Source organism: Lutjanus erythropterus, chromosome 7 (genome assembly GCF_056507025.1).
Source record: "Lutjanus erythropterus isolate fLutEry1 chromosome 7, fLutEry1.hap2, whole genome shotgun sequence".
Lineage (NCBI taxonomy): Eukaryota > Metazoa > Chordata > Actinopteri > Lutjaniformes > Lutjanidae > Lutjanus > Lutjanus erythropterus.
This window is the reverse complement of record NC_139323.1, coordinates 18,515,120-18,527,289: the sequence shown is the minus strand read 5'-3', so window position 1 is coordinate 18,527,289 and position 12,170 is coordinate 18,515,120. Positions and strand designations below refer to the sequence as shown.

At 38.5% G+C, this 12,170-nt stretch overlaps 1 protein-coding gene across 2 annotated transcripts in view; it reads right to left on the bottom strand.

Annotated features, from left to right (window-relative positions):
- Positions 1-108: 108 nt before the first annotated feature.
- rxrgb (retinoid X receptor, gamma b) overlaps positions 109-12,170 on the bottom strand; it is a 42,725-nt gene continuing 30,663 nt past the window's right edge. For both annotated transcript variants that reach the window (XM_084723039.1, XM_084723038.1), the window contains exons 3-10: positions 9,256-9,400; positions 6,658-6,837; positions 5,858-6,018; positions 4,127-4,256; positions 3,524-3,656; positions 2,103-2,194; positions 1,884-1,989; positions 109-654 (exon numbers count right to left, since the gene is read on the bottom strand). In XM_084723039.1, coding sequence (XP_084579165.1) covers positions 507-654; positions 1,884-1,989; positions 2,103-2,194; positions 3,524-3,656; positions 4,127-4,256; positions 5,858-6,018; positions 6,658-6,837; positions 9,256-9,400 — 1,095 coding nt within the window. In that variant the 3' untranslated portion in view covers positions 109-506. The remainder of the gene's footprint in view (positions 655-1,883; positions 1,990-2,102; positions 2,195-3,523; positions 3,657-4,126; positions 4,257-5,857; positions 6,019-6,657; positions 6,838-9,255; positions 9,401-12,170) is intronic.

Below are 12,170 nucleotides of genomic sequence, written 5' to 3'. Positions count from 1 at the left end.
CCTCACAAACCCTAATCTGTCCAGGTCTAACTGTGATGCAGTTTTATAATAATGTATATTCTACATATAATACAACAAAATGAGTCAACACAAACAACGCATTTCAGATAAATTTTTAAATAACTTTATTCTGTAAGAATTCTCAAATGTGTTTTAAGAAATGCAAGGATGGTTTCTGTCTTTATACAATTCCTCTTTGAATAAAATATGATTCTTTTTCAAATTGCATTGGGTTGCTTTTAAAACGGACACCTGAAATTATCTATTTACAAAAGTAATCTGTTAACAACTCTATTAGAATTCATTTCGACAGTGTACTCGATCCTCCGTCCCATGACTTCACCCTCCCAACAACCTCAAAATACATTGTATTCAATTTTAATTACAATGTTTTGCTAGGTATAAAATATGCTGTTTTACAATTTGAATCAAGTCTCTTTTTTTTAATTCCATCTTCATATCGCTGATAATGTGGGAGTATATACAGGGGGAAGGGGGGACTGGTGTCATGTGATCTGATGTGGAGCCTCCAGCATCTCCATCAGGAAGGTGTCGATAGGCGTGTCCCCGATCAGCTTGAAGAAGAACAGATGCTCCAGGCACTTCAGGCCGATGGAGCGCAGGGCGGGCAGGCGGAGCAGCAGCTTGGCAAACCTGTCGAAATGGATAGAAAGAAGTGTTGTTATCATTTACATTTAGGTAGAAAATCATTATTAGGCTTACCAGGACACTTACATGACTTCTGTTCTTAAGTAAAGATTTTTCTTATGTTTCCATTTTATAATCAAGATTTATGAAAAACACACAAAAAACATAAAATGTGATGTACTGCTATTCAGTTTAATATCAAATATAGTATTCAGTTAGACCCAATACCACCTACAACTTAAAAATCCTGTGTGCATCTGTAGCTTAACCCTGCATCCATAAAGGCTGGAGTATTCATTATTTATACACAGAAATCTGAGGTTTTTGTATTTCGTGCCATCACATTGCTTGTGTAGAGGTCATATTATGTTATATTATGGTATGTTATGGTATGTTGTTATGTTGTACACTCTGCTCATAAGAATAAGTATATCTAAAAAAAAAATGTAAATAGTTCAACTAACTTTTGAAATGTAAATATTTTATTCATGTAAATATTTTATTCATGTTTCTACATTTAGAATCCTTTTGGATCAACATGTTTTGTATGTTGATTTAGTAAAATGTCAGTACTTTCATAAATTATTATTGTTTCTTGAGTTTAATCATATAATATAATATCAGTGTAGGCACTGACAGACCTTTTCAAATTAACGCTGCATATTTTTACTTATCATATTTAACTATAATCTTATTAATGATAATGCAATCATATTTCAGTGAATTTTTGAAATTATTAATTTGGCTTTGGTTTTGCTAGAACACCATAAATAATGTAAAATAATAGGGAAAATAAAATCCATTTGATAAGAATAGTAAAAATAACATAAAGATGAAATAGAATACATCTTTACATTAACACGTTTCATAAGTTACATCATCAATTCTTTATCCCAGTAGTGTAATAGTTATATTTTATATTTTATTTTTTTGTACTGTGAATTAGAATTACTGTAAGTATTCACAGCTGAAGTGAACCGGCAGTGTAGGCTGTTATTTCTTGTCACTTGTTGATTGTATTTAGTTCCAGACAGTAAATAAAAATAATCAATTGCAGCCACTTTCTATAAGCATTAACACTACTGGCCTGTATCCTTTTAAACCTACTGTTGAAGAAATGTAAGAGCTGTGCAGTAATGTTAAGTAATCTGCACTCTTCATCACTATGTAAAACCATTCAGCTGTAATTAAACAGTGGTGTTTGATATTGATTGATGCTGTGATGCATTTCCTACCTGCCGGGCTGGTCTGGGTATTTCTGTTTCGTGTACGACTCCAATGAGGCGTAAACTTTTTCCCTCAGCCCCTCAACCTCCGGTGGGTTTGAAAGACCTTTAGCATCTGAAACAAACACATACTCACAGTCAGGCCAAACATTACACTGATAAAACAGTAAATCCACTTTATATCAAAGCCACGGTGTCTTTACTGGAAAACATGGAGGCTGGACTGACCTGGGTTGAAGAGGACGATGGCTCGCAGGCAGCCAAGCTCTGTCTTATCCATCTGCATATCTTTCATTTTGGATACCAACTCTGTCAGGACTCTGCAGGAGATGAAATGAATGACATTAGAGAGTTCTGACAATGAAGGTTAATGAACCAAAAACACAAAATATATACTTTGCCCTCATTTTTTATTAAACATTTTGAAAGAGTTTGCTTGCGTGATGCCACACAATTATATATATGAGCACTGGCTAAAGCATTGGCTAAGGCAGTATGGGCATTTCGCTAATGTTTTGCGGTAACACAGGTTTGCGTAAGACTGTCATGAAACTGCCATATCCATGTCATGACACCTGTCATGAACATCGTTATCCTTAATGTTAGTGTCATTCAGTAAATTATGTCATTTTAATGCAAAATTTGAGATGTCTTGATGATGACAGATGACAATTTGACAGTAATCAAGACAAAAATGCTAATTAGGTGGCTAGCCCCATCGCTAACTGAGCTAACTAGCTACACTAGCTGCAGGTAACAGCAGACACACAGTATACCTGTTATTGTTTGATAGGCCTTACATTTTCACTCTTAATAATAAAACACCTCTACCAGCACATGACTGGTAAGATCACAAGACTTTTTAGATACAAAGACAAATAAGCCATGATCGTCAGCCATAAAGTGAACAATGAAGCACTCTTACTATTATGTTATTTCATATTTTAGGGTTTCCTTTAATATATTGGCTTCTCACTAGGCCTGGAATTCCATCATTTCAGGGGCAAGAGGTGAAATAGGTCTAAATAAATGTCAAGTTCATACACGCTCAGGACTTGGATTAACCAGAGTCACTGGACTAGTCTGAACATGGGGATGGAGTTCAGGGAGACTGATGTTACATTAGTTTTTATTTATGTTACACTCATTAGGCTTGTAACATTTCTTAGGCCACTGAGTCAGTTATGTCAATGCAACAATATACAAACAATGTGTAACATTATCTGTTGAGTTTGTTCCCTAATTTATCAAACTATAGTCATAAATAGTTTGGTTCATAACAGGCTACAAACTGCACCCGCTACTGGTTATCTGCACAGTGTTTCAACAAAAGACACAGGTGTCTTAAAAACCGTATTGACAGGTAGAGGCAGAAGAGAAATTAGTGAAATCAGCTGGGGCAGTCAGGACGTGTCAGGGCATAGAATTTTTTTTGCAGGGCATAAGGTCAAACTGAGGGGACACAGCAGTAGTGGCCACCATGAAATTCCTGCCTTGCTTCCCACTCAATATTACTTAGTTGTGGGACAAAGAAAGTGAGACTGTTCTGTGACCAACAAGAGGGGGCTGTGTCTAATGGCTGTAGCTGTGTACAACAGATTTTAAAAGACAATTCAGCACATCTTGCCTTATCCTTCAATGCTACCTACCTATCAAAGATGGAGCCCACTCCAGCACTGTGGGCGCTGCTTCTGTGGACGTGGAGGCCCGTCGCCAACAGGATACCATCTTTTACCGTGACAGAGCGATGTGAGAATGATGCAATAAGGAGCTCATTCCATCCTGGATGCAAAAAAAAACAAACAACTGTGACTTCTCCATCCTTCAATCCTTTAAAGAAATAAAACAAAAATTTAAAAAATAAAATAACTTAATTCCTGTGTTTTGTCAGTCTCCATCTGTTTTGTTTAAAGCTAGAAAGATTCGTATTAGGTCTGGTGTGTGGTTTCTTCACTCCCTCATTCAGGTCTGTGTGTGAAATCTCTCACCAGCAGAGGTCAGCGCTGCTGCGGCTGCAAACTGCACTGTTGGGACTTGGCAAATAGTCCAGTTATATTTGGTTTCACTGTTCCATTAAACTAGATGGCAAAAATGTGTTGAGCAAATGTAAAAGACTTAAATAGACTGCCTGCCTGGGGATGAATAACTGGCCCGAAGGAAATACAACACCACCATGAGGACAATGGGTTGTGCAAAGGTCTGTTTACCGTGGTGAAATGTGTGAGAGTGTGTGTGTGTGTGTGTGTCTCCACCTGCTCGTAGTAGGATGACCTGGTCGTCGAGGGGGAGTTCAGAGAAGTGCGGGATCCTTTTGGCCCACTCCACCAAGGTGAAGAGCTGCTTGTCTGCTGCTTGGCAGATATTCGTGACAGGGTCATTGGTCTGCAGAGGAGCAAGGAGGAAGAATAAAAAAACGAGTCAATAACTGTGCTGGTTAAGCTCCTTCAGTGACATCTAAACTTGTCTGACAGTTAATGAGCAGGTGCAGCTGTGGCTATATTTGGTTGCTCCGTAAACCAACAATTTCCTCTCAAGACTTGTGAAAGTTATAATACAATCTTGAGGTTTAGATACACAAAGGGGCAAAAAGAGTAGAATATTAGAACCAGCTTATATTACAATGCAATCTAACTTATGTACAGTCACAAAAATGAACACTGGCTACACATGCACACACATTTTCCTCTTTTATTCAGAATTAGACAGTATTCTGTAATTTATATGGGTCACATAAACAACATATTATATTTTCTAATTAGGCCTTATTCCCAGCATAGCATTTTCCGATTAAGGCATGGGGGATATACTTATAATATTCAGGCTTTAGAAGTAGTCTTTGGAATATGATATGAGTCCCAGTTCAGACTTTTATTGGAGTTTACAACATGCAGCCTGACAACCAACAGTTTGCACGCCTGGGTATAGATGCATGCAGTGGTAACTCCTGTTAATTTAACTGACTCTTTCAAAATAAGTGTAAGCTTCAGATCTTTAAAGGGTTTTACAAAGTGTCCAGTCAAATACTGCAATAAACACTGCATGGTAAAAAAAAAAAAAGTCCACAGAGCAACTGTCAGCAGATTATGACAACAGTGCACTGACAGTAGCTTGATTCAATTATGGAGCAACACTACAGCCTGGATTCAGTCCCAGCTAGAATTACTGCCTCACAGTTTTATGCCTCCACAAACATGTCAAGTTGCAGTTCACATCAGCGTCTGCAAATTGTAAGTTATCGCTATATTGGCATGAATAATTCCAGTGAGAAACATGCTGTTCTCACTTAGAGACTATTGTAACAAAGCAGTACAGATGAATGATAGAGAGCTGATCATTGTGATGTTTGAATTCTTGAGTTATGATCAAAATCTGGCATGGAGGCATAGAAACTGCTCAGCTTGTGTTATTTATCTTTGATTAGCTTACTTGTAACAGGAACATTTAGATCTAGCAGGTGTTTATTCCTGAATTTGATTTCACCTGGACTGATTGTATTCCATCATTCAGCTTCACAATAACAAAGAGCCTCTTTATTCAGCTTGGTACAAATTTTCTGACTACTACTGATCAGCCCAACATAAGAAAGCAGCAAGATAAAACACAGTGATTAATAATGTTCTGTCAAATCAAGCTTAGTGTCTGTGTTTCTTGGTGAGTTCCTAATGCTGCCATCACAGCACGTCTCTGTTTTGTGTTTCTTGGCCAAAGAGTTAAGTCGTAAGTCTGAGTGTTGTCTGCGTAGCTGGGATAAGCAACGATAGTTTGACCTAGAAGGAGCCCATACAGGTTGAATAACAGCAGTCCAAGAACTGAACCCTGTGGGACTCCATATGTCACCTAAATTAGTATTTGGCTGAATATCATTTTAAACTCAGTCTCAGTGCTGTGATGTGGTCTGAAACCAAAATGAATCCTGTCCAAAAGGCCATTTACATTTAAAAGGTGGGTTTGGCCGAATCAAGCTCAGTGTCTGTGGTTCTTACCGAGTTACTCGGGCTGCCGTCGCTGTACGTCTCTGTTTTGGGCTCCACAGCCAGCTCAGCATCCAGGATCTTGTCCACAGGCATTTCCTCGTTGTAACTGCTGGTAGATTCCACCTCGCCCTCCCCCCGTTCCTTCCCACGCTGCCTCTCTTCCTGCACCGCTGTACACACACACACAGCCACACAAACACACACACACACACTTAAGGTCAAGCACCCCAGACCTATTTTCCTGGACTAGATATTAGCAAAACCATAAGACCACAAATATAAACTCTGCACTGGACAGCATTAAAACTATAAAATGTCAACCTAAGATGATGACATCCAACATCCAACGATATTCAGTTTATTATCACATAAAACAAAAAAAAATAATTGAGAGACTCACAATAAAGGGCAGAAAAAAATACTAAAATCATTATAAACAGCAACAAATAGTTGCAGTTTTATATTATATTTTCCTTAAATGTCCCCTTTCAATAATCCCCGGTCATTTCAGTATCTGCTTATTCCAGTACTTCACTGAAATTTACTGTAAACAGAGTGAGATATTCAAGACCAAAATGTCAATATTTATGACTGCATAATAACACAAACAGAAGGTTTAAGTTGTGCATCGTGTTATACATATTTCAGAGCTCAACCCCCCTATTTTGGGAAACTTTGGGGCTCCTGACTAGAATTTAAAATGCATTTCTGCAGGGTTGAACGATGCTCATCTCCAAATCATGAATTTGTAATGACGACTCTGTTGCATTGAATAGTTCATGTCCACACACACACAAACACACACACACCTTCTCTCTTCATGCCCATGGCCAGGCACTTCTGGTAGCGACAGTATTGGCAGCGGTTTCGCTGGCGCTTGTCAATCAGGCACTCCTTGCTGTCTCGACATGTGTAGGTAAGATCTTTACGGACCGTCCTTTTGAAGAATCCTTTACATCCCTCGCAGCTGTACACGCCATAGTGCTTTCCTGTGGAAACAGCATCCACAACATCAGTGCTGCTTTTTCAAAAACAAGAGTTTTTATTTAGATTTGAAAGTGGCTGTGACTGGGCTAAAGATCATCAGGAAGTTGGTTCCATCAGCACAGAAGCTAAAAGCAGCTTCACTCTCGTCTGTTTAGGCTCCACTCCTGTCAGTTGACTACTACCTCAAGAGCTAACGGCCCCACTGCATTTATATTTTTTTAGGGAGATAAGAAATGTATTTTGGCTTGAGATTATTTAGTGATTTACAAACTATCAGCAGAACATTAAAATCTTGTCTATAAGATACTGGAAGTCAGTGTTAAGATCTAGGACCAGGAGTAATGTGCTCAGTTCTCTTGGTTCTTATTAGAACTCTGGTAGCAGCATTTGGAATGAGCTGAATTTGGTCATTTTGGGAAAACATGACATGAGACTGTTAGAGCAATCCATCCTGAGTTTCTCTCAATGTTGTCTGAACATGAGACTCCTAATTCTCTGTATTTGTTTGAGAATATAAAATTTTATTTAGTTATGACCTTGGCTTCTGAGTCCATGCAAACACCCAAACTTCTAACTTACTGGAATCTCACTTTTTCCTCTGTGTTCCCAAACACAGTGACTTCTGTCTTGTCTCTTAATTGAAGGATATTTAGTGACTGTCAGGGACCATAGTCACTTGATGAAAGAGTTTAGTAAATCTGAGTGTCATCTGCGTAGCTTTGATGAGAAAGGTTATTGGCTCTCATTCACCAATATCTTTGTATGTTTTTAATATCTATGTTTTTATAATGGTGAATGCCATGGTCCTTGCAAGTGCCACTTGTCCCTAACATAGGCAAATGCTCCACCAATGCACATATAAGTGCATGAGACTGCAGGGTTGTGTGCAAACACAGAAATCACACACGGAGAAGTTGAGAGAGAAGTCAAGAATTCCCAAATGAAAATGTAAAGATGGTGATGCTGTTGGTGGTTTTATCTCCTAGACCTATAAATAATCACACTGTTAAGTCAAATAATTTATTTTAAAAGACCACAATGCTTTGTAAAATACAACAAATAATTATTAAGGTATTATAAATTATAAAGACATTTTTGTAATTTTACTCCTATAATATTATACAACTGTGAAACCGAAAGAAGCACAATTACAAATTTTTTTTGCACAAACACGTCAGCACTAAAATGTGTGTAAATGTGCTCTAGATTCTGTTCTTACCAAGACCAAATTCCACATAATAAAAAAACATTGGTGAACGCCATAATGTTTGTGAAAACTGTAGAAATGTCTTCTTAAGAACAGTTGGTAAATGAGGCCCATTGTCTTTTATCATTTGACCTGGCTCCAAATGTCGTGGTTATTGACTCCGCTTTATGATCACCAACGGCAACTGCATAGCCCCTGCCCTCCAGATATGATCTGAACCAGCTGAGGACTGACAAAACAGCAGGTGAATTAATAAATGGGCGACTCAATCTGTGTTATTTTTCGTGTTTTTCTAATGGAAACTTCCACTCAGTGGTTAGCAATGTAGTTTACAGCACTGTTTTCTGCTAACTGCAGCACTAATGTCCTCCCCTCCACTCACTCAGCTGAGGGGGTTTTGTATGTAGCAGTGTCATCATCCAGAAACCTACGTCAGGTCAAGTAGGAAAATGTTTGTAAAGGGGCTTAAAAAAATAGCATTTTGATGCTGAGAATTATGTACTTTGACCAAGATTTGAACGTCCAGATTTGAGAGAGAGTTCTGCTGGGAGGTGGCAGAATAATAAACAATTTATACAAGCAAAAAATAATGGACTCACCCTTTAAGATATTGCATTGATAGCACAGAATATTACCAATCTAGTCAAATCGCAGCAGTGTTCCAGTTTCATTGTTTGACATGGAGGAATTTATGGTTACTGAACTAAAAAAAAAGTCTTAAGTCACTAAAAAAAGATGCAAAGGCATTACATTTGGTGTGAGACAGGAAACGGTTGGGGGATTATTTAGCTTCTTATCAGTGGAAAGAAAAAAAGAGAAGTGATGGTATTCCTGTTGATGTTAGATAAAAAGGGTTGTCTAGCCTTATTTCAGAATTGTAATACAAATCCCTTCTTCAAAGACTTTGTAGTAAAGCTGAAGGTTATTTTTTCACCACTTGCACTCAGTTTTCCTCCATTCTCTTTTCTAACTTCTGACAGCTACGCCAGCTGTTTCTCCTACCTTTACTGGTGCAATAATGTCAATAGGTTTCAGGGATTTACAGCCCAAATTAGCAAAGAGCGATATTATGCACTAATAAAACTGGCAAAATGCCTGTTGAGTAACCTTGAAATCAATCTCTCTCTTATCCGTCAGTCATCTGGGTGGTGAGTGGGTGTGTACGTTTGTTTGCCCATGCCTCTCCCCCCTTATCCTCACCCTCTAACATTACCTGAGGAGCGGTCCCCGCAAATGGAGCAGATGTGCTTTGACACTCCCCCGGGGCTCGTACACTGGTAGTTGATGTTTCCCAGGTTCTGTAGGCCCGGCGGAGGCTTGATGTCCTCTGAGCTGCTAACACTGTTCATAGAATTCATCTGAGGACAACAGGAAGACAGAAGACAGAACAGAGACAAAGAGTTAGGGCTGAGGTGGCCAGAACAGAGCCGAGGAGGAAGCAGAGGGGAAGTCAGAATGAAAAGTGTGAGGCCGTCTCATGACACTCTCTCCCCCTTCCTCTATTTTCTCAGTTTGTCTTCCGCTCACCCATGTTATTTTTTTTCCTCCCCACCCACACACTTTATTATGAAAGTGTCTCAGGGTGCGATCACATGGTTGCTCAGTGGGTGGGGCTGAGGCTTCTATGCGAGGCTTGTCATACAGGTTTCTGAATGTTTGTTGACAGGAGGAGGCATATGGGAAGAGTCACGTGCAGAAAGTGTATTTCTCACATACAAACAGCAGAGGGCACTCAAGTGTAGGGTCTTCCAATTTCTGAGAGTGACTGAAATTCTTAACTGTGTTGTCCAGATATTGAGACCTCCAATCAACACACCACTCCAAACCACTCCAAATTTTAATTTTCATTAGTTATCAGTGGCCCTATTACAGAAAATATCACTGCAGGCTAGAGCAAAAATATGTATTTTTGATTTTTGGTGTGAACTGTTCCTTTAAGATAGAAATAGTCTAAGATACGATTTTTCCCAATTTGGTATTACCCAGAAATCATACCTTATCTTACTTCATCCTGTCTTAAAACACTGCTATTTACTGCAGCTTCCCAGTGAAGTCGATATGTAACTTATTTTAGGATAATCTGTAGTTATTGTTTTTATATTTGTCTGCTGTTGCTTTTGCTTTATGTTTGCTTTTGAAATGCAATTTCTGTAATGTTTTAACTATTTATTGTCTTAATTTTTTGCCTTTGTCTTAATGACCTGAAATTCAATTTTGATGTTCCTTTAATATTTTATTTTAATGTATTTTCAGCTTCTTGTAAAGCACCTTGAACTGCTTCACGTCTGAACGGTGCTATATAAATAAAGTTGCCTTGCCTTGCCTTATCTCAGGTTATAAAATCCTAATACTTAATCTGACATCACTTTTATGTCTGTTACCTAGCAACTGGCACTATTTTTCTCATCTCCCCAAGCTAAACAACTTTGTATTCACTGTTTTGTTTTTTTATCATTGAAACATACTGAAAAATACATTGAAACATGCAAAAATGAAGCAAAAACAACGGGCACTCATCTTGCACTGCAGGAGTGCAAGATGAGAGCAACACAGTAAACTGATAATAACAAGTGAGGACTAGTCCTCCTCTAAGTTGATCAGCTGTTTATAACTTTCAGTTGTCTGTCAATGTAAAGGTAAGCCTGTTATCCTGAAAAAAAAAGCCTGCTGCTCTGAAAACACACACTCTGTACTTAGAGTACACTTAGAGTACTACATTAACATGTTGTTCAGTTTAACTGTTCTTAACATCTACACCTACAAGAATATTCATGATTTCTTATGACTCATAAACAGACACTTACTCATTTGCCGAGCATTCAGCATTAATTTGAACTCTAATTAATGTGAAATGTGCAAACAAAAAGTGATTCTTGCCCAGAATATAAATCTCAAGCATGGGACACCATGGCTGGAGCGTTGTTGTCACAGACAGGAGTGGTCATTTAATGATGTATTACAGTAAATATATTACAGATTTCTTCTTAAAATTAGATATTAACATTGACTTAAGAATTGTTCATCTGTAATGTCTCTTTTCCTAAATTAGGTCCTAACCCTTATTACCAGTAAGTACTAGTTAGGGCAGGATCTTTGAGTTAGGAAGTATTTTTTAATACGGCCACAGCGTGTTATAAAGGCCTCCAGGTCAGTTCACAACAGTTTTTCACCTTAATTAAAGTGAATCACATGCCATGAGAAATTAGGACGTCTCATATTTGACCTCAAGGAGCCCTGTGAGACGTAAAGGTGTGAACAACCCTCTGAGGTTAAAATAACGTTCACTTCCCACCACTCTAACGCTAACATCTTAAATGATGTTGTGAAACGTGTTCGAGGCTGAGCAACAAGTCCAGCTTCCTTTAGCTTCTGTCTTTCATTCTCGCTCCTATCACTGTGTCCTTTGACCCTCTCCATATTTGCTCTGTTCATTTTTGTTTGTTTAGTTGTTTATATGCAAACATCTGCACTCCAAGTGGAAACAACAAGATTGACCTACATATGCCCTCCTGTCCTATATATTTGATGCAGCGTGACATATAGGACATCGTTCCCACAGTCACCTCAGGCTCTTCCTATCACTTATTTACAATGTGCACTCTCTTCTGAATATCCTCTAATGGCAGAGTGAGCTCAGGCCCGTGACCTTACAGCAGAGGAGAGCATACAACTGATTTTTTATTTCTATCTTTCAGTTTTTCTTGAGCTCACTAGTTCTCTACACCGCCACCAGCTTCTCTCACTGTACATGCAGACACCCCTAAGGCAGACCATCTCACTTATATGAGCATCAAGCCCCCTGTATACTTGCTCATGAGAGTCAATAGTGAGCAGCTACCCCTCTTCAGTGCACTGTTTTCACAAATAATTAATTTTACACATGTGATTTGAAAAACTAAAATCTTGAGGTACCTTCAAACAGTTGTTCAGACATACGTGCTGCTTTCAGCAGTCAACATGCTGCTGGAGAAAAAGGCCTACAAGCAGTGTGTATGGATTATTGATGTGTCATACATTCTTTATACAACACATGGTATGAAGAACACACATGTTCGGTTTACTCGGGCCTTTAATGGACCAGACATGCATCTCCACTGTCTACAGAAAGTCTTTCCTCTCTAAAATGGG